The 21,634-nt window shown below is 30.6% G+C and overlaps 1 protein-coding gene across 2 annotated transcripts in view; it reads right to left on the reverse strand.

Moving 5' to 3' along the window:
• Window positions 1–21,634, reverse strand: part of LOC108774957 (protein gustavus) — a 250,272-nt gene that overhangs the window by 28,455 nt on the left and 200,183 nt on the right. For both annotated transcript variants that reach the window (XM_018541209.1, XM_018541208.1), the window contains one exon: window positions 21,102–21,149. In XM_018541209.1, coding sequence (XP_018396711.1) covers window positions 21,102–21,120 — 19 coding nt within the window. In that variant the 5' untranslated portion in view covers window positions 21,121–21,149. The remainder of the gene's footprint in view (window positions 1–21,101; window positions 21,150–21,634) is intronic.

The raw sequence follows: 21,634 nt of genomic DNA on the forward strand, positions 1-21,634 counted from the left end.
CTCTCTCTCTCTCTCTCTCTCTCTCTCTCTCTTGCCCGATCCGCACGACTGCGAGGTAGTGAAGTAAATGGTACCGCAGCACCGTGAAGTGTATTATTAGCATCGTGTAAACGTGTCTGCTGGCCGTGAAACCAGTGAAAGTATTTCATGGACGAAGGCAGGTACGCATACACGCGTATACGCAGACATACAATATACTCGCACACGCTCTCTCTACGCGTGCACGTATACATCATTTCACGCGTCTCGTATGCGGCGGTTGGCTCCTCTCGAGATGATCGCGCGCGGAGGCGCGCCCAGAACTGGGCCTTTGTCCTCTTTGTCTGGAGAACACCAGGCGAGCAGACCGAACCAGCCCTTCTCTCGCCGGATCGGAAAGGAAAGGACGAAAAGGACGAAAGAGCCAATGTGCGTCCCACGTTCTTCTCGTCACGCGCCTTTCTCAAGATCCGACCGGGCTTCTCAGGCACGTTTCCAATTCTACAACCGTAGTGACGGGCGATGTTGCTTCGATTAATCTTAGTCCGATGGTTTTTGTAGAAATAATTGAGATTTTTTTTCCCAATGGTTTCCATCTCGATTAACGAGCTATCCGATTTAATCGAGGATTCGACGTTTAGATTCGATTAATTAGTAAAGCCTGATTTCACCACAGACATAAGAAATTTTCGAACAAAAAACACCGATGACAATGTAACATAGTGAATCATTACATCTTTAGCTACGTTATTCACTGCAAGTACTGAAAATTTATAGTTCGCGTTACGTATACTATAGATTTTCAGTACTTGCAGTGAATAACGGAACGCAGCCTTTGTTGGTAACCAATATGTTAAACAAAAATGAAATGATCACTGTGTCGTTTGTTGGAAAGCTGCTCCTATATAGTATAGTGTCGCCACACTGGTCATGTCTTGCACTACATGCTCGGTCTATCTATACCATAGGTCTGTTCTTTTTGAGTGAACTTTGGTGCAAAAGTTCAGCCAAAAAGAACAGGTCTTAGGCTATATCCACACAAACTTGCATAACCGCATAAACATATGCATAATGAAAATTATCCAATCACATTTTACGTGCATCTCTATAAGGGAAATGCGATTGGATAATTTTCTTTATGCATACGTTTATGCAGCTATGCAAGTTTGTGTGGATATAGCTTTATGTCTCAGTAATGTGCTATTTGTGGGATTTTTCCCGACGGGAGCGTTTGTGCGCATGCGTAAGCTAATGTCACAGATTTATGTCGACTGCTTTCAGAGATGAATCCAGTGCAACTTTTAATGCCTGTAAGAATGAAGTTATTTCATCATAATTCTTTCGAAAATGTACAAAAATTCACAAAGCATGACAATACTTCTATCGGCACTTCTATCTTAAGTGTAGGTATAAATAAGTTTCTACCGGCTTTAGCTCAGGCTCAGGGCTCAGGTATAAGCAAAAAGTTCAGCCATAGAAAAACTTAAGATACGAGACGACGACGTAGACAGTAAAACGAATCGACCAATCATAGTAAATGCACAAAAATTATTTAATTAACAAAAATTATAAGTAAAATCACATTTAATGATGCACGAAGACGAGACAAGACGATATTTTTCGAAATATCGTCTTGTCTCGCAAAAATATTGAAAAATTTATTCTTGTCTTGATCTCGTTATCAAGATCAAAAATAAATCTCGTCTTGATTTCAATATTCTTGAAAATATTGATTTTTTTTACAAATTTTTTAATTTAAAAAAGTAATGTACTAAAGACGAGACAAAACGATATTTATGATTATTTACTAACAATAAGATAAGATCATATCTCTGAATCTAAAAGTATAATTCAATCAGTGCGAACAAAACTTGCAACAGTTGCAAAATAAACTTTCTGCTGAACGCAATTAATTGGAAAAAGAAGGCAGCATAGACGATTGGGCGCACGCATAAGGGTATGTTTCCACTGAGCACGTCATGACGTCACGCGTCCGTCGTCCATCGTGTCACGACGCGACGCGAAAAAGAGAAAAAGAGAAGTTTATAATATTATAATAAAATTGTATTGATTTTATTTCGTTGCAATAACATAATACAGATTAAATAATATAGACAATGTAGATTATAATATAAAATATAGTAATACTTCATATATCAGTGAAAACACTTATATTCATTTATATAAGTATGAATAAGCCACTAAACCTAATTAAAATTATTTCTATATTTTCTATTAGATGTTATCTATTAATTGATATATTTCTAATATATTTATTTATTTGATATTCGATATTTTCGATATTCTTTAACCGAAAATATTGATCTTGGAAAAGTAATATTGTCTCGTATCGAAATTTATTAAATCAATATTGTCTTGATATCGTCTTGATTTCGAGACAAGACAAGACATGAATCTTGATGTCTCGAATATTGCGTGCATCACTAATCACATTTTACGTGCGTCTTTATAAGAGAAATGCGATTGGATAATTTTCTTTATGAATATATTTATACAACTATGCAAGTTTTTGTGTGGATATACCCTTAAGGTCCTAAATAATTTTTGTGTATTTTTTGCGAAAGATAGATAGGTAAGTTAACTTTATCGCAAAAAATGTATTGTGAGAAAAATCCCACAGACAGCATATTACTGCTATGTCTATGCTTCTTTTAAAGAAATTTTTCTTTTCCTTTGAAATGAAAAGATTCTGATTGGTGGATTATGCGACCGATGTCAGTGGCCTTCATATTTTTTGCCATTGTCTGCTATAAGCTTTACTATTGGTCGATTCGCTTACCAGTTTTACTACTACGTCTCGTATCTTAAGTTTTTCTATGGCGGAACTTGCTTATACCTGAACTAAAGCCGGTAGAAACTTGTTTATACCTGCTTTTTTAAGCCGATAGAAGTATTGTCATGCTTTTGTGAATTTTTCTACACTGAGAAAAAAAATAGTTAACTCAACTAAATTGGCGGTCACGAGCTGTCGAGCAAATATTTTGTTTAGTCGAAATATTAATGTATCTGAGTCAAATACGCAGTAGTTCATTGAACACATGACTTATTTATTTCGACAGGACATACCTTTGAATTAACAAATATTTGCCGCATTTAGTTGAGTCAACTACGTTTTTTTTCTCAGTGATACGTTTCCGAAAAAATTATGATGAAATAACTTCACTTCATTTTCAAAAATATTTTATTGCTAATGTATCGATTGTACGATAACTTTTTCTTCGATGTTTTGCAGAATAATCACTTATTTTTTGTTTTTATTGAAACAGCCAATTGTGTAAAATAAATTATTCATTTGGCTCATTATTTAATAACAGATCATTTGAACGTTCAATTGTTTCACAATCGATTTTCCCACTTAAAAGGGTAAGATTAAATTGGAGGTTGGAGCCATTAACTAAAAGGGTAAGATCGTACGTGGTAAGTTGCTCAATGGGGAAACGCAGCATCACAAATCGTCCTTCTCTGGCAGTTGATACAGTCTTGCGAATGACGACAGACGATCGCATAACAATCTCATAATAGACGCGACGTCGCTTAATCACGTCTAGCGGCTTCTCTGTGCGATATAGATAGACGCTTAGATGTATCGTGCAAAATATATTTAATAATAGATATATGTATATTTGATAAATAATTGTGAGTCTCTTTCTATCAGCTCTATATTAAATGTTCTATAAATCAAGCTTCGTAAAGCTATGCAAACATTTATATTAAGTTAAGAAGATTTAATTTTTATAATTTTTAAGTTTTTTAACTTTTACTTTTTAGTAATAAAAAAATTTTCGATAATATCTCAATACAAAGTACATGATGTAGTAAAAAAAAAGGGTTTTATTTTTTTTTAAACTATACTGCACTGCTTCATCATTCATTCGTTATCAAGATACAACGTTATCTAATATTTTAATGGATTTTTAAACAGAGTCAAAGGATATGACAGCAACGGAAAGTGTCGTTGTAGTGCTTGTGCGAAGGTTTAAACTTATCGCCGTAATACATCTAGGTAGAAAATATCAAAGGATTAAAAAAATGTTTTGTAACGTAACTTTTATGCATTGAGGATTAGATGGCGACCGCGAGTTTTATGTAATCTTTCCTTTCACGATTTACAATATACTACACATGTATCTTTTTCTCAGCGGAATTTTTTTCTGTAATGCGCAATTGATAAACAGTTTTTTTCAGAACAGGAGTCTGTCGTTTATGCTGCTAGTGTAAATTATAGTAAACTCTTTATTCGCTTGCTTCGCGATCAAGGATAAAAGATTAATGTGAATCGTTGCGCGTAAACGCTGCTGCACGTTTGATCTTTTCCTAATTAGCGTAAAAAATTCATAAAAATATATCGATTCTCAACTATAAGCGCATGAGGTGTTATTTCTATCTTCCTTTGTATGCCGGCGATAAACATTGTCAAAAATCGAATACAAAAAAGCTTTCCGAGCTTTCGATTAATCAGTTGCTCAGTAACAACAAGCTTATACAAGCTTCGATATATGATCATTGATAGTCATTTTGATTATTCACAGCGACAACTTTGTGATCGATTCTCTAAAGAATTAACTATTATGTAGCATGTATCGTTCAAAAAAGTTTAATAATACCGAATATATTAATATTATTCAAAATAAGTTTAAATAAACAATTATAAAGATATTCAAAAGTATGGTAAAAGAGATTGAAGACACTAAGAGATGAACATCGTTTAGATAATTTTTATTTGGTCAGCCATTTTTTAGAACTTATGTGCTTAAGATAGAATAAGACAATACCAATGCATCTCGTTTTATCTTAAGAATCACATTGAATATGGTGGACTAATCAAAAATTGTCTAAACGATGTCCAATCTCACTCAAGTAAGAGATTGGATAACTTTTCTTTTAAAGCCTTGTGCCCACGATGTTAGAAATCGGTCCGAGTTCTCAGATGAAGAAAGAATTAAAAAATCACATTTAAACAATTTGGTTATATGACCAATGCGATTGGTCAATTCTTTATCCGAGATCTTGGGCCGGTATTCATAGTCGGTTCTTATTTCAAGACTGTCTTAAGTAATGTCTTAAGATGCTAAAGCGGTCCTCTGATTGGTTCGTAACTCCTCAAGACTGAACTTAAGACAATCTTGAATATAAGAACTGACTGTGAATACCGGCCTTGGACCGATTTTTAGTATCGTGGACATAGAGTTTTAAGATGCTGAAAGTTTTATCAGTGATACAGGTGGCTCTAGTGTCAACTTAAGTGTGGCGATCGCCACCAGAGGTCCAACGGGACTCGCGCCATTTCTCACAATCGAGACACGCGAAATCCCTTCATATAGAGCCTCGATCTAAGACTCCCCCAAGCGTCTGAGCCGTAATCACACTATAGGTTCTCAACTCTGACTCGACGACTACTGACTTAAGGCCTGTTCTTTTTACTTTTTCCTGAACTGGTGCATAGAGTGCAATAAGTTGAAGTGATATACGTTTGTTTCATTTCAACTTGTATGTCCAGTTCAGACAGTGCAGGCAAAAAGAACAGGCCTTTAGACTCCCGACTATAATTCAACCAATCACAGCAAAGCAGCAGACGACTCTGACTGCCAACTTCTATACCACTACTAGACTACTACTATACACTAAATAACTCCTTAGATTTCTCTTATGTAAAATGTCATGAAAAAGTTTGATGATAACATTATAGTGCTTCAAATATTGAAGCACTATAACGTTATCATTAAAGTTATAGCGTTATATTTCGACAATACAAATAAAAATTGTTTTAGAATAAATAAATATTATGATCTTTATATGCAAAACATTAAAATAATATACATGATAAAAAATTCCTTACATTTAATGTTTAATTAATTATAATAAAATAAAATTAATGAGAAGAAAAATAAAAATATAAAACATAAATTTAAATATTTTCTGTTCATATAACATTGATTAATAAATTTTTGTATTGTATAACAAATATTTTGTCGAATATTAATCTACATTCGAAATCTATTTCTTTATTAAGATTTTTTATATTTTAAAAAATCAAATATTTCAATGTAAAAGATAAAATAACGAAAAGCGAAAAGTATATAACATGAGAAAATATACTTCGGTAATATCAAACAAATATCACAGACATATTTAAAGTTATACGATGTTCGACATTCTCTTCAACAAGACATCGACGAGCTCTTAACGTCATTCGCTGACATTCGCTAACGATGAGTCAAGACAATCATCGAATGCAATAAGCGCTATTCGTCGAGACATCGCTGCTTATGGAAGCGTAATCTTTTCTTCTAATGAAACGGATGAACAATCTTTGTTCACGACGTTCTGGTTTCGCTAGCTTCAATATCTCTTGAACTTGATCATACTCTTCCAGATATCAATATCTACTTATGAAGCAAATTCAAGAGAAAAATTTTATTTTTATTATTTAGATATATCATTATGATTTATTAGAATAAAAGGATAAAATGGAGAGCAATTCAAAAGTTACCGATAATCATATAAATACAAGTTTTCACATAATAAATTTAAAAAATTATAATAAGGATTTTAAATGTATACATATCTAAAATTCTGTACATTACATGTTTCGGCTCTTGGATTGAGCCTTCTTCAGATGCATCGAGACGAAAGAAATTCATTGTAATGTAGCGTTGAGTTATGATTACAAATGTCATAGTTTTGTAAAGTTCTTTATCTCACTTAAATGATTCACTCAGACAGTACTCATGATGTGTTTTTTGCAATTATGATAAATCAGTTATTAGTTTTTTTTAATAGTAATATAAAAAATATAATTTATGCCTTGACTTTCTATATTGTATATTATTTGAAATTGATTCTTATATGCTCTTTATCGTTTAATGTTATTGAAATTAAGAGTCTTTTGTTTTTATTAATATAATTTTATATAAAAGAATCTTCCTAAATAATAGCAATTTCTATTTAACTAAATTTTCATTTTATATATATATAAAATTTTTTTAAAAAATTGATTAGCAATACCTTCCAAAAGTTAACTATGGACCTCATCCATAGTTGGTGAAATTTCATTGAAATCGATTAATAGGTTACCCCTCAATCTTGAAATTAGTAAGTTTATACTTCTTAGACGTGTCAAAATTCGAAAAAATATTTGAATTTTAATACAATTTGGTACTATCTGTTTTCTTTTTATCAGTAAACACGAATCCGAGGTCAGAAGTACACTTTTAAAAATCTTGGATCTGCAATATATTCTTATAGAAAAAAAATTATTATTATTGCAAAATAAATAGCACAAACATCATTAATTGCAGATCCACGTTGGACCGACCATTTCGAACAATATGGTTTTATGACTGGTAAAAGTCGATATAAAGGGCAAAGGAACAATGATGTGGAAGTTTAGATTAAACCATAACGTTCGTTAAAATGGAGGCAGGTAGCATAACGAACTGCAAAAGTATCTATTACAAAGGAAAGATGGATAAAAGAAACCATTTATTTACTAAAAATTCAAAAGAAAATTTATCCGAAAACTGTTGTGATATTACAAAAACTTGTGCAGGTAGGGAACAAAGGAAAAAAAATACTTAGAATGCGACAGATTCGCGATTTATGATTTATTTATTTTTATTTCATGTCAAAAGTAATATAAGTTTAGTTTCAAAAGTTATATATTAATATTGAAATAAGGAATTTTTAGCAACAAATGAGCAACAAATAAAAATGTTGTTTAGAATCGATTCCGCTAACTTATAAGACGTGATTCCGAGAGTACGAAGAGTGCAATCTGAATATCTTGTGCAGGACCATTGTGCAGTGGCCTTTCAACTCTGTTTAAAGAGTAGAAAATAAGATATCAGCAGAAATAAAGAAAAAAATACCGATTTAGAGTCTTACTACCTTCATGATAATGGCTCCAGGTGGAGCCAATTTTTGGCTCATTAAACGCGAAAAATCGCGTTTGGGCGCACGTGGGATTGAACTCGGGTCTACAAGATCGCGAGTCAATCGCACTGAGTGGTGAGCCACTCAACGCCTCCTTGCTACCTTCATACATAGTTCAAACTATCGTGTTTATTATGTCTATTATGTCTATTATGTTTATTATGTTTTATGTAGTAATGGCTACATAAAACATACATTTTCTATAATGTCCACAAAAATTTTTTAATAACGTATATCTGTATATATATATACAGGTATGCGTTATATATTATATATATATATATATAATATATATGAATATAAAATAAAACAAATAATTTTCTTATTAAAACTTTTTTTATTTGTATACAAATATATTAGTAAAATGTTTACTTTAATAAAATAAATTTCGGTGCGCATTTAAGAATCTACATACGTAATATTATAAATTCACACGAAATTATATATTAGGAGCATTCAAGATCCAGCTTGATCGTTATAACATGTTCTCATCAGTTTTGTTTAAAAAAAATTTAATTTAACTCTTTCTTTTTTTTTGACAAATAATTCCAGACAAATATATATTTTCGATATAATGCATTCTGAGTTTATATAAATTCGTCGAATTTATAAAAATTTTCTCAGAAAATGCCTTTCTGAAAAATGTTTTTGTTCAAATCGGCTTTTCGTTTACAAAGCGCATATGACTGTGTTTGAAACGTCCTGTTATTCCCATTCTTTTCGGTAATTCAATGTTTCTCGAAGCTTCTGCGTTTGAGAATTCATCGTACTTCATTCTATCGATGTGTAAAATCGTATGACTGTATTTGAAACGTTAAAACACGCGTAATTCTCCGCATGAATTACTTCGATGAAATGAGAGGAACATTTTCAGATTTCACCGTCGCTTTCCAAACATCGTATCTCCCAAATTGTTTTTTTTTTCAAATGTTACTCGCAAATGGCCCTGGTTGCGTAAATCACTCGCCGATACGTGAGTAGAAAGATAAATTGCGGAATCGTTTTTGCATGCCGTCTTTTACAATTTTTTACTACAGTCAGGACTGATAACGCCGTCTGACCCAACTGTTTTGTGTTGTATATCGTGGTGAACATTGCTTAAGGCTGATAGAGCATAAGCGAAAAAAGGTGGTCCGGTGACGAAACATTCATGATAAGTTATGAGGAGAGAATCAAAGTTAGAATAACACATTTAAATCTGAGTTTATACTGAATTTGATCACATCTATGGTATATTAAGAAAATAATTAATATTTTATTAAAATATTTTATTAGTATTTATTAATATTAATGTGTCTGATCTGCATCCAACAATTTATACTTTGAACAAAACAAAACGAAAACTAACGTTAATATAGACGGTTTCTTTTAAGGATTTGTTTAAACAAAGTCATAATTCTATAAAGATTAGAGGAATCAGATAACACTTTTTATCTATTCGGTATTTATATTTTGCTATATTTTACCTTGAAATGATTATAGTCTAAGCAATTAAAACTGCCGATAAAATTATGCACATGTTTCAAGTTAAATTATCTGTTGCCTGTTTAAACACAGATAACTTAATACAAACTTAAACTTATTAAATAATTAAATTATATTTATGTTTACTTTATTGTATCACTAATTTATGCGTTTAAATCTAATTCAGAAAAGTGAATCTTCCGTATTATTTAAGGAATTACATTTTCAGAAAATGAGATTATAAGCTACAATAAATTTTTATAATAATAAGAGCTTATATCATGGTCCATTAGCTAATTTATAACGTCAATTCAATACAATCTGACATTCAGCAATGGTGTTATATCAAAACTCCAGTATTAGGTTCATTAAAACATTTAAAATCTTATATAAGTGTATCTCTTGTTTATATTTTTATGATGTTTAGTAAATACGAAGCGAATATCAAAAGGAAATTTTTTTAACTTGATTTATTTGATTGTCTATATAATTACTTACTTATATGAGAAACTTACTCTGGAGTAGCAGATATAAATCTTATCTCCATTGTTGATCAACACGGATAGAACTAAACTGTTAAAATAATATCGTCGTAAATTAGTAGTCTATCTAATCTAGTTGCAATATTTTAAATACGCATAAGACGAAGAGTTACAATGCATTTGAAAGTACATAACATCTGTACGTAACATGCAAAAAATGTATTAGTGTATAGAATGGTTTAGAATTTTATTCGAAAAAAATATTAATATTGAGAGAATCAACTATGTCATGGATACATTTCGTTCGTCAATAATGTTCGTCAATTGGCAGCACAATAGTGTTGGAGGAAGCAAGATTCTTCAAGATAACTATTTTTATCAAATTGAAAGACAACTACTTGTTTTATGAATAATATGAACTGAAAAATACATGATATGACAGAAATTTTAAGAGTATGAGTATTGAGAACATATAGAAGAAAAGTATCCGAGTAACTTTTATGCAGAATTACTATCCACCTAATTATTACACTATAAAAAAATAAAATATTAATTTTAATTCAAAGACGTTGAGTGGATTTTCTGAGACATCCAAAAATGTTAATATTAACACAAAAATGTTAATTTTAACATTTTTGCATGTCTCAGAAAATTTATTTAACGTTTTTGAGATAAAATTAACATTTTATTTTCTACAGTGTACATGAGCGAAAAGATTTAATGTAATTAACGTATGTAATTCTTCGATTGTGAAAAAATTCTAAAATGTAGCGATTGCTGAATAGAATTAATCATTCTTATTTTTGTAATTATTATGTTTCAATGTTGCGCGCGCGCGCAGCAGCATGGTTAAAACAATTATACGTTTACAGTTGTTCCGAAAAATGACTAGGTATGTATTTAAATTGTAATGCAATTTCCTCGTGTGGCCTGTGGCTGATGTGGCCGCTAATTGTTTAAAATTTTTTTAATAAACAATAGGAGCGTGATGTTCAAAATTACTTGAACTTGTTTCACTTTCCTCGTGTCTCAGACTACATTTTAGAATTTTTTGCGACCATCTAGCACCATGCTGCATGTGGCTGCTAGAAGTGGCCGCTAGCTTCACCGTCATTTGCGAGTGAGGGCCGGATTGAAAGGCTGTGTGAGCCGGACATTGGGCACCCATGCTCTACGGTTTGTTACCTACGTACGATACATCACAGTCATTTTTAATATTCTTTGACTCTTTTATGTCCTTTATAATGTATTATTGTAAAAGTTATTAACTTTTAACTTTTTTTAACACACTTTTAACGTCCTAACTAGTTACTATTCAATCCTGAGGAGAATTAGGCAAACTAGGACGGAAACAAATTGCCACGTGTTTGTAGAAATTATTTGTAATTATAAATCTATAACTCTAAGAACAAATTAAATACACTTGAATAATCACTAATAGAGTTTTTAAAAAATTGTATAAATGTAGATTTTTTCTAACGACAAAAATTACTTTTAAAAGTTTTAATCTAGATTTACATTCTTTGCTTTAAGAAACCTTAAAGCGTATAAGCCGAAAGAGATTAAGTGTCATTAATCTCTTTGTCTTTAATTTGTTTTGTACATAATAAATTTCTCTTTTTTTTTCTGGATTACTGTACTGAATGTTTTAAATACCTGAATATATTTCCTGTTGAACGAGTGTAAGGCCAGTCATTGTTCATAATTGTTCCAAGTACAAAAAGGAATTTCGGTGACAGTGAAGATGGAGAGATTTAAGTAAACACTGGTGAATGAATAACGAAACCTGGAAACTCACTGAGTAGCTGCGAAGTAGTTTCCTACAGTTTTAAGGCCGCAGCACACACATTTGACGCATAAAAGAATAAACCAATCAAAATGCTTCTCTTCTGTGAAGTGGAAGGAAAAGAAGGACTCTGATTGGTTGATTCTCTTATGCGTCATGCAAAAGTATGTGCTGCGGCCTTTAGGGTGCTGTCCCAGGAGCATGGAAAATGGAATCGGAAAAGTGAAGTGATATGGGCAACGAATCAACATCGTTCTGTACCGATTTTACTCGGGTGGGAATTTAAACACGCCCTTAACTAGCTCCCCACTAGTTGGCTCCTCATATTTTTCAGAAATGGAAATTTTTCATACTCTGTCGGTCGCTGGCGATTACTAGCAATTAGATTAAGAATAACCTGAAACCTACGAGTGGAGGAAGAAGAAGAAGGTTAAGAGTACTGGGAAAGTAGAGTACAAAAAAAGTACTTAAAAAAAAGTAACATCTTATATTAGTTAGATAGGTAGAAAACTGAAACCCAGATTATCCGAATCATATACGCAAGAAAACTTCTACCAATTCAGTTATTAGTAATTATAGGATGCATTGCAGTTATAAATTTAAATGGGATGATGTAAGAATTTCATTCTCTCTATTAACTAAGGTGAGTCGTTGCAATTATATTAATTTCGTAACACTCGTTAGTATTGAACAATTTTCCGTAACAACGCAAATTTTAACTGTCAGATACTATACACTTCAATTTTAGCAATTTGTGAGTGACTTTATCTTGGTGGATACGAGAGCCATATATCAATTTCATTATTTATAATTTTGATGAAGAAGACTCCAAAGAAAGTTGAAACGTTCAAATAAAGAAAAGTTCACCAATACATCGTGATTACTCATAATAATCAAATTGCGCTGAATTAACCGCATTAAATCTCATTAACCTTATTTAATGTTGTTTTATATGTAAGAATTTTAGATATAGAGAAAATTTACAACAAACATTTTATATATGAAATAATTCACATTAATTATCAATCCAATGAATTAAATTTGATAACTGACACAGAACCCTTAAACCAATCTTAGATACATAGAAATTCTTAATGAGTTATATAGTTATAATATGTATTGTGTATTTTTTTTTCGAATTAACCGTGATGTGCCTTCTTTTTACTTATTTAGTCTATTATAGATAGTCACTATTTGATCAATATCGAGATGACACGATAATTTTTCTAAAATTATTTTATAATTTTAACACCTGACAATAGTTAATTATTATTTATTTATTATATTTCTTCCTTTGCAATCTATTTGACAAGTTCTTATATAGTATGCAAATTGTTGTTGCTACGAGTTGTGTGAGCATTATTTTTATATGAATTAATTTCCATCCATTTCTAACATATTAAATTATTCTCTCTTGATAACAATTTTGAGATTAGCAATCCATTACCATTAGTCATGTAACTGTTAGGAATAAAGATGCGCACAAGATAAGACAAGACGAGATTTCTGCAATCTCGATCTCGAATTTTCGAGAATCTCGAATATCTATATATATGGTACTATTAAGCGAAGCTTATTTTAGAATAAGATTTTTTATGATTTCTCCGTCGGAAATGATTTGTCTTATTTTCCGCTAATTAATCAATTTTGAATCAAATCCCGAAAACTTAGCGCCTTCATGGCTTCAATTCAAATGGCACAGGCACAGACCGTGCTGAGGACGTAATTGGTAAAGTGTTGTAATAACGTTGGTGCACGGCAGAAAGTGTGTGGTAACGTGAGTTTTACAAATGGGTCAACGGGCGATGCGAGGATGGTAGCGGTATATTCGGGGGCCGGTGAGCGTTTGGCAACGTATTTATCGTCGCTTGCGAAAAAAGAGTCTTCCCTTGTCTGTCGCACGGTTGAGGATCATCCTCTCTCGTTCTCTTTTTTCTCGCACGTGCCCAGACTTCGTACAAGACGAAGAACGAAGAGCGGCAGTTTCACTTGTAAAGCGACGCGTCGTCGAAAGTTAAAATGCAAAAATATCTCCTCAGTGATATAATAATGTGAGCAGTGATACTGCCTTACTGAGATTATTGGAGGGAGGTATAAGTGAAAATGTGTTGTTGCTGATCAAGTCGCTGGTAGCGTAAAGTGTCGAAATCGTAGTAACTCTTAAAATGCACTACATCTAAAAATTCAACCACTGTACTTGTATACTATCTGGAACTATTTGAGAACTTACACAAATACTGCCATTATTTTTCAACATATTACACTCACAGAAAGGATTTCTAATACTGAGGAAAAAAATGTTCTTGACATACTTCATCTTTAGTCAACCCTATATATTATAAAATTAAGATTATTTTAAAATCGATAATTTGATTCTATATCCTCGAATAAAATAAGATCGACATCTTATCTTGGAACAAGTATAACACACGTATAAATTTAGAAAATATATTTTTACATTTAGAATAAGTCTATTCGGTTATATACGCAATATTACAGCATCAAAACAGCGAAGTTCTCGTGGTGTAGCGCGTTAGGTAAAAGGTAGAGAGACGCAGAACGAGAGATCCCTAGTTCGAATCCCGACTGAACTCAGTTTTTCGTAAAAATATAAATAAAATTCCTTCCGCAGCAATAGAATAAGAATGTTTAAATAAAGAATATTATGTCGAAATAAAATTTTTCTATTAAGAAAATTAATGAGCTAATATCAAGAATACTTTATTCTAAATTTTAGAATTTTTCATTCAAGATTAAAATATTCTACTCTAAAAACATATATATGATTGGCTCTATGTCGATCTTATTTTATTCTAGATCTTGGAGTATTAGCATTGAATACAGAAATCTTTTCTGTGAGTGTATACTCTCTAAAAATGTAGTATTATCTAACGACTTCAGTGCTACACTTATAACTGATATAATTATCAGCAAATATTTACTATATGTGTGCTTTAATAATAATGCACTGATTCACTTTTAAAAGCTATGACTAAGTTGGCAAGTAACGCGTTACTTGTGACGTTGTTATCGTTACAAATTACTTTTTTCGTTGTTGATTTTCGTTGTTGACGTACAGTAATAAAAGTGAATTTCTTCAAAGTATTTTATTCCGTTGAAACAACAAATTTAATACGTTTCAATGAGTATTTTAGCTAAAACGAAATAAATTTCAACAGTCGAGGTCGATTGCAACGTTACATTTGACCCCGAACAATGATGTTTGATACAATGGATCCCAACCGTGTATTTAAATTTTAACTTACTAATAAATTAATAAATAAACTAAATAATTTATAATATTCAATATAAACAATTTATAATTTATAGTTTATAATATGCTAAAATAATCAAACTTAAATACAAAGGAAAAAATATACACTTACTTGCAATGGAAATATTAATATGACAATTTTAATTTATATATATACGCTCGTATATTAAAACTTTCGGTTATTAAGAATATTCTTTTCTAAAACAAAAAAATCGTGTGGCTGGGTCGCTGGAAAAGTGATGATCGGTTTTTAATTAACTTTGTTCGTTCTATACTCAACAATGTATCAATCAAAACACAAATGTATAGATCATAGATTTGTAAATATTTGGATTGTTACTTTCGCTCCCTGTTACTTTTGATCCCGCTTTAACCTACTAAAAAAAATAACTTGTTAAACTAAATGACTGGAAAAAAATTGATTTCAAATTTTTCAAAAAACTAATCGAAAAGGAAGTAACAATTTCTGGAGTACTTTATGTTCTATTTGTTTTTATGGTATATTAGCTCGACAAATTACACCAAGATGGATTCGCAAAAAAAAAAATGGAGGAAATATTTGTTTCTACATGAAAGGAGGTACTTGATACAGCTTGTAAATGACATCCGCTGTAGACAAGGATTCAATTAAAGCTCATTAAGAATGTTTCGACATTCTGTATGCCGCTGCTCGAATTTCAGCGAAAATGAACACGTTTCTTAAGCGCGTTAAAAAGAGCATCTCCTAAGCGTAATAATTACAATCGCGAAAAATGTATACAATTAAACGGTTGCGGTAGCACTCAACTCATAAGTATATATTAACGTAAATATACCTCTTGCGATAATTTAATTATTACGTTTTGTGCAATCCAGATAAAATCCTATAACAGGAAGCAAAATTTTACATCATTCGTATAAACAATTTTGCACATATTGATTTTATAATCAAATTGATATATGTATATATATATATGTGTGGGTAAACTCTCTCTCTTCAAGTTTATTGGTATGTGGAAGACTCAATTTTACTAATTAATAGAAGTTGTACCTTTCGTAACATATGTGATAACGCGCGATTTTTCATTATATTTACATTAATAACACATCACATAAACAAAAAGATATATAATATGTTATAACGGTATCTGATTAGCTTTAATGGATATTCAGTTATTTATAATACACTACGCAAAAAAATTAAAGGAGCACTTTAAAATTTGCAAATTTTATCGATTTTAGGAAACTAATATCTCGGCTTTCAGGAATCACAGGACATTGTTTTTTGACGCGTTTTAAAGGATAAAGCCTCTACTTCAAAATGGGTGAAATTTTTCATCCTATTATATTGTTTTTTTTTTTTTTCGTGAAAACCAAAAGCAAAGAGTGTTAGAGACTTGAAAATGTCATTGCGGCCTTTCACAGGCAAAGCAACGACGAGGTAAAAAACATCATCACATCAGTTTTGAAGGCGAGAACATTCCCTTTAAAATGACATGGAGAAAATTGTTGTAGCTTACCTAGGAGCTGAGTTATCAGGTTTCAAAGTAAACCATATTTTTTTTGCGTTGTGTATATTGCGAGAACACGATGTATACTGTAATATGATTCTAGATCTGTGAAAATGGTTCAACATATCCAAAGAAACGGAGTGGCAAAACTACAATACAATCAGAATTTTCGGTAGAATAATAGGAAATAATAATTTATTAAGCCAAGTAATAAAAAAAATATACATATATTTATACATATATATAATATACATATATATAAAAAAATATACATATAATAGGGTGGTCCTTATTTTTCAAACATGGAATTTTTTTAATTTCATGATTCAAAATGATTCCTTTTTATAAAAAAAAAAAACAATCTTTGTAAAACTTCAACTCAATCAGATTACAGCAAAGAGTACCGAAGGATGATTAATTTTTTATATATACTGATTTTTAGGATAAATAAGTATTTTAAATATAGGTAATATAAATCTAATATTTTCTTATAATATAAAAGTTCTATACGTATCAAATGAATGTATCCTATCAGGTTAATAATTCTCGGCTCAAGGATGTGTAACGTGTAACAGGATTCTTCACTCTGTGTGACATTATGTAGCTAATATATTGTCGATTCTTGTTTGAACGTTCCGTTTAATATTGTGCCGAATAAACGATCGTCTCTTCTCATTTCAAATAAGTTATAAAAATAATGTTGAACACGTCCTATCCCAAATTCTAAACATTGTTTCAGTCAATATACTGGCAACAGCAGTTTGATTTTGAGATATTATTTCTATCTCATGTAATGTATTGCGAAAATAAAAATCGTAAAATAAACTGAAAAAAATGTTGAAAATACTCCATAAAATACATTTATGTAGATGTATTGATATACATCGTTTCTCCCTCGAGAGGGAAATTATGCAATAAAACTTTAAAATTCGACACATATGCAGCGTTTAATGTAAAATTCACTGCCGCTGTTGCTTTTAAAAGCGTATCTCGTATTAGCGATGCTTTTAGCGTTGGATATAATTTAATTACAGTTGTAAAATATTGAAATTGTTTATATGTAATCTAAGTAAAAAATAAGAATCGCCTTTAATTATTAATTATTTATATATACTAATAGCTTATTTTATTTATTTATTATATGTGATTTATTTATATTCTCTATATATTTTCCGAGATTTTATATAAAAAAGAAGTATATATATATATAGATTTAAAGTGCATCTGATGTTAGTTATAATTTATTATTTGGATGCAAAATTCTGCATTTGAAATATATTTATAGCTAATGATATTTCCGTTTCTAAAAAACCAAGTTTTCTACAACAAATATTAATTGTGTATTGAATATCAATATAGTCTTCCATTAGAATCCTGATCTAAATGGGGAATATTGGTTTGCATGTGTATACTATTTGATTGCCCAACAATGTTTCAAATTACCTAGAGCTTACTGGGTATACGAATCGTTCGTACAGAAAGAAATTGGAACAAGAAAAAATGAAATAGGAAATGTGCCTTCTACCCGTTAATTAAAAGTGCTGCAGAGGAAGTAGCCAACTAAAAAGGGCGAGGCTGAATGAAAACAGCTGCCACTCGATGACGACACAGTCTAAGAGCGCGCTTAGTTCGGAAGCTTCACCATCGTTAGTTTCACGAACGGTTATTAAAGCCGGTGCCCATCTAATAAGGCATTTTTTCAACCTTCTAACGAAGCATTTTAACAATAAGTGGAAGAAATTTCTTGAGAAATTTTAATCGAGCGTTTCTGAAAATTTTTGAAAATGTCAATCAAACTGGTATAAACGGTAATTTTTGTAGATAAAGAATTGATGAAGTTAACTAAATTTCAATTTCGATTCTCATTAATACTCAATATATATTCGATAAATTTAGATTTCATTGATGCTGTAGAAATTCAAAAATATTTTATTTATTTATGTGAAAACGGAAAAGTAATAATTAATATAAAATATATCTTTCCATGTGATAGCGTGCATCGAAAATTAAATAAGATTATGCCTTTCAATTTCCGGATAAATTCCAGTTAGATTCCTCTGAAAGCCATTTACAGAACGGTTTCCCTACATATTTCACGTAGATCTAAAATTATTTTCACGATATGTCCCTCTATAGAAATAATCTGAAGTAATTGTGAATCATCTGATGTTAGAGTTCTACGTTTTGTGGCACTCTGTTAGACTTCAATAATTTAAATCTTAATACTTTCATACGAACACTGCTCAATTTCTCCTTCCTTTACTTAGAATTTGATACTAGTTTCTGTACTTAAACGTCCACTCTTCGATAAAGTTCAAAGGAGTACATGGAACCAATCAATATATATAAATTAGGTAAAAATTTCGTTAGTTTTGCAAAAGGGAGCAATATTATTAACTGATGCGCAAAGCGTGGACGTACAAGAAGATATAAACAATATTTAATTGTAAAGTCCGTTAATGTAAGAACATAATATGAATACGAAGCCTATAGCAGTCTAGCTTGGATCTTAATTACTTGTAAAAAGATATAAAATTTCAATCCTACCATAAACTTCAGTAATTAAGGGCGAATGAGAGTACAGCGTTGTTGTTGGTACAAACAGTAATAAGAAGTGAATTTCTTCAAATTACTACTTTATTCCATTGAAATAAGAAATTTAGAACCTCTCGACTTATTTTGGAATCATTCTCAGGTAATACAAATTTAATATTTCTCTTTTATATTTATTGTTCGAGTCACATCAGATTTGCAGATTAATGTTGAAATCTCTGTTAAAGGAGGATGTTAAAAAGAGACCGATTTTTGCCCACAAACGTGCAAATAAAAGAAAGAACCTCTCGACTTATTTTGGAATCATTCTCAGGTAATACAAATTTAATATTTCTCTTTTATATTTATTGTTCGAGTCACATCAGATTTGCAGATTAATGTTGAAATCTCTGTTAAAGGAGGATGTTAAAAAGAGACCGATTTTTGCCCACAAACGTGCAAATAAAAGAAATAGCGTTTTTGGTAATTATTTATTGTAGGGAATTGTATATTTATATACAATAAATATTTGGGTAATTATTTATTGTATATAAATATACAACAAAATACTTCAACTTCTGGACTCTTGGAATTCCAAAAATTCGGTAGTCAACGGGCAAATGAGAGTACGGCGTGGTTATTATTACGCAAATCCAATAAAAAATTGATAGATTTTCTCAATTTATTCAAGTTTTAGAACGTTTCGATTCATATAGAACCTTCATCAGCTAATACAGCGTATCCATAAATTCATCTATTCTACATAATAATTAATAATTCTTGTGGAATATGTCACAGCACATTGTTAGATGAGATGTTCAAAATCTCACAAGATACGTCGGCGTTTGGCCATTGTAAGGTTATGATGTAATTTTTTGTATAAGATGGTTTATGGTTAAGTCTCTTTTGGTTATTTTTAATACCTAAGATGAACGATTTGAGTTGGATTTTGTTTTTATTGTATCTTGTGAGATTTTGAACATCTCATCTAACAATGTGATGTGACATATTCAACCAGAATTATTACTTATTATGTAGAATAGATGAATTTATGGATACGCTGTATTAGCTGATGAAGATTCTATATGAATCGAAACGTTCTAAAATTTGAATAAATTGAGAAAATCTATCAATTTTTTATTGGATTTGCGTAATAATAACCACGCCGTACTCTCACATTTGCCCGTTGACCACCGAATTTTTATAAATATACAATTGTACTACGTATAATATATAGTATATATGTATATATAAATATATTTACATTTGTATATGTGATGCCTTTTGCACTAACGTGCGATCTTTTTTCTTTTTTTTACTTCGTGCTGAATATAGAGAATTTGTATAGTACTTGTCGAAAGTGAGAATCTCGTGCAGTGAATTCGGAGAAATTAAAAGTTGCACTACCCCTAATTTTTCTAAATTAAAGATTTAAGAGACCATGGATTTCCAATATTACTTCAATATGCCGTATCTTTTTGAATATCAAACTACAAACGTTTCATGCGATAGTTGTGATATTTTTATATACCTCGAGAAATAAAATTATTTTTATCTCAAATTATATTTTAAATTATCTTTAATTTATGTACATATTACATATATGTGTTAAAATAAATCGAAGAATGAGCAGTTAAACTGACAATTATGTTAAAATTTCACTAAACATTCGACTATATATTTTGAAATATTTAATATTTGAAAAATATTTTTCTCAAAATCATTTTTATTTATTAAAAGTAAAGTATGTGTGTGCTAACTTTTAAATAATGTTTATGCATTATTTAAAAAGCAGACTTTTAAAATGTATTTTGTCCAAAATTTATAATTTTTTAGAAAATGAGAAAGAGAAAATTAATAAGTAGGTATTCCTTTTTTCTTTAAACAAAGAATGCTAAAAATGAAAAAGCAATATTCACTATTTGTTATAAAGTCGATAGTTTCTAAAATTATTTAGAAATAAATATAGGAAGTAAAATATTCTGTATGTTTTTGTTGTCATTATTGTGCAATGTGACATTATTGTATACAAATATTAATAACAAAATTGTCAGTCAGAGATATTAGTGACAGAGATTAAGATAGAGGTAGAAGAATCAATGTACGTATTTAAGTTGATAAATGTCAAATAATTTATATACCTCGTAAGAGCGTCCTCATTTCTCTTCGGTACGAAACGGTCTTGATATCTGAAAGAAAAAAAATAAAAGAATAATAATTTCTATGCTTGATACTATGTACCTACATTCTATAGTTACATTTTATCACGCAACTTATGTATATAAGATAAATTTTCACTATATATAATGTGTACTCTCTCTGAGAATATATGTATTTTTGGCTCAAATTACTCGTTGCGATGCCTCCTTTCAGGACATATAACGTTCGATTCAAATTTTTTTATATTTTAGTAGTTATGCACTCCCCAAAAATCGACTTTGGTGGCCTGGGATAAGAGATTTGTAGTGTCTCTCAGTTTTTGAACATGGACGGAAACACTACCGCGTCTTCTGATATCTAATAATTCATAAAAAATTCTATACCACAATCAAAAAATTTAATTTTTTATTAAACCGTACAACTATCCTTAAGCATAAAAGGTTAGTAAAATTTTTAATAATTATATTTCATTGTACGATCTAATATACTTAAACATGATTAAGAAAATACATTA

Source organism: Cyphomyrmex costatus, unplaced genomic scaffold, assembly GCF_001594065.2.
Source record: "Cyphomyrmex costatus isolate MS0001 unplaced genomic scaffold, Ccosl1.0 scaffold28, whole genome shotgun sequence".
NCBI classification, from domain to species: domain Eukaryota; kingdom Metazoa; phylum Arthropoda; class Insecta; order Hymenoptera; family Formicidae; genus Cyphomyrmex; species Cyphomyrmex costatus.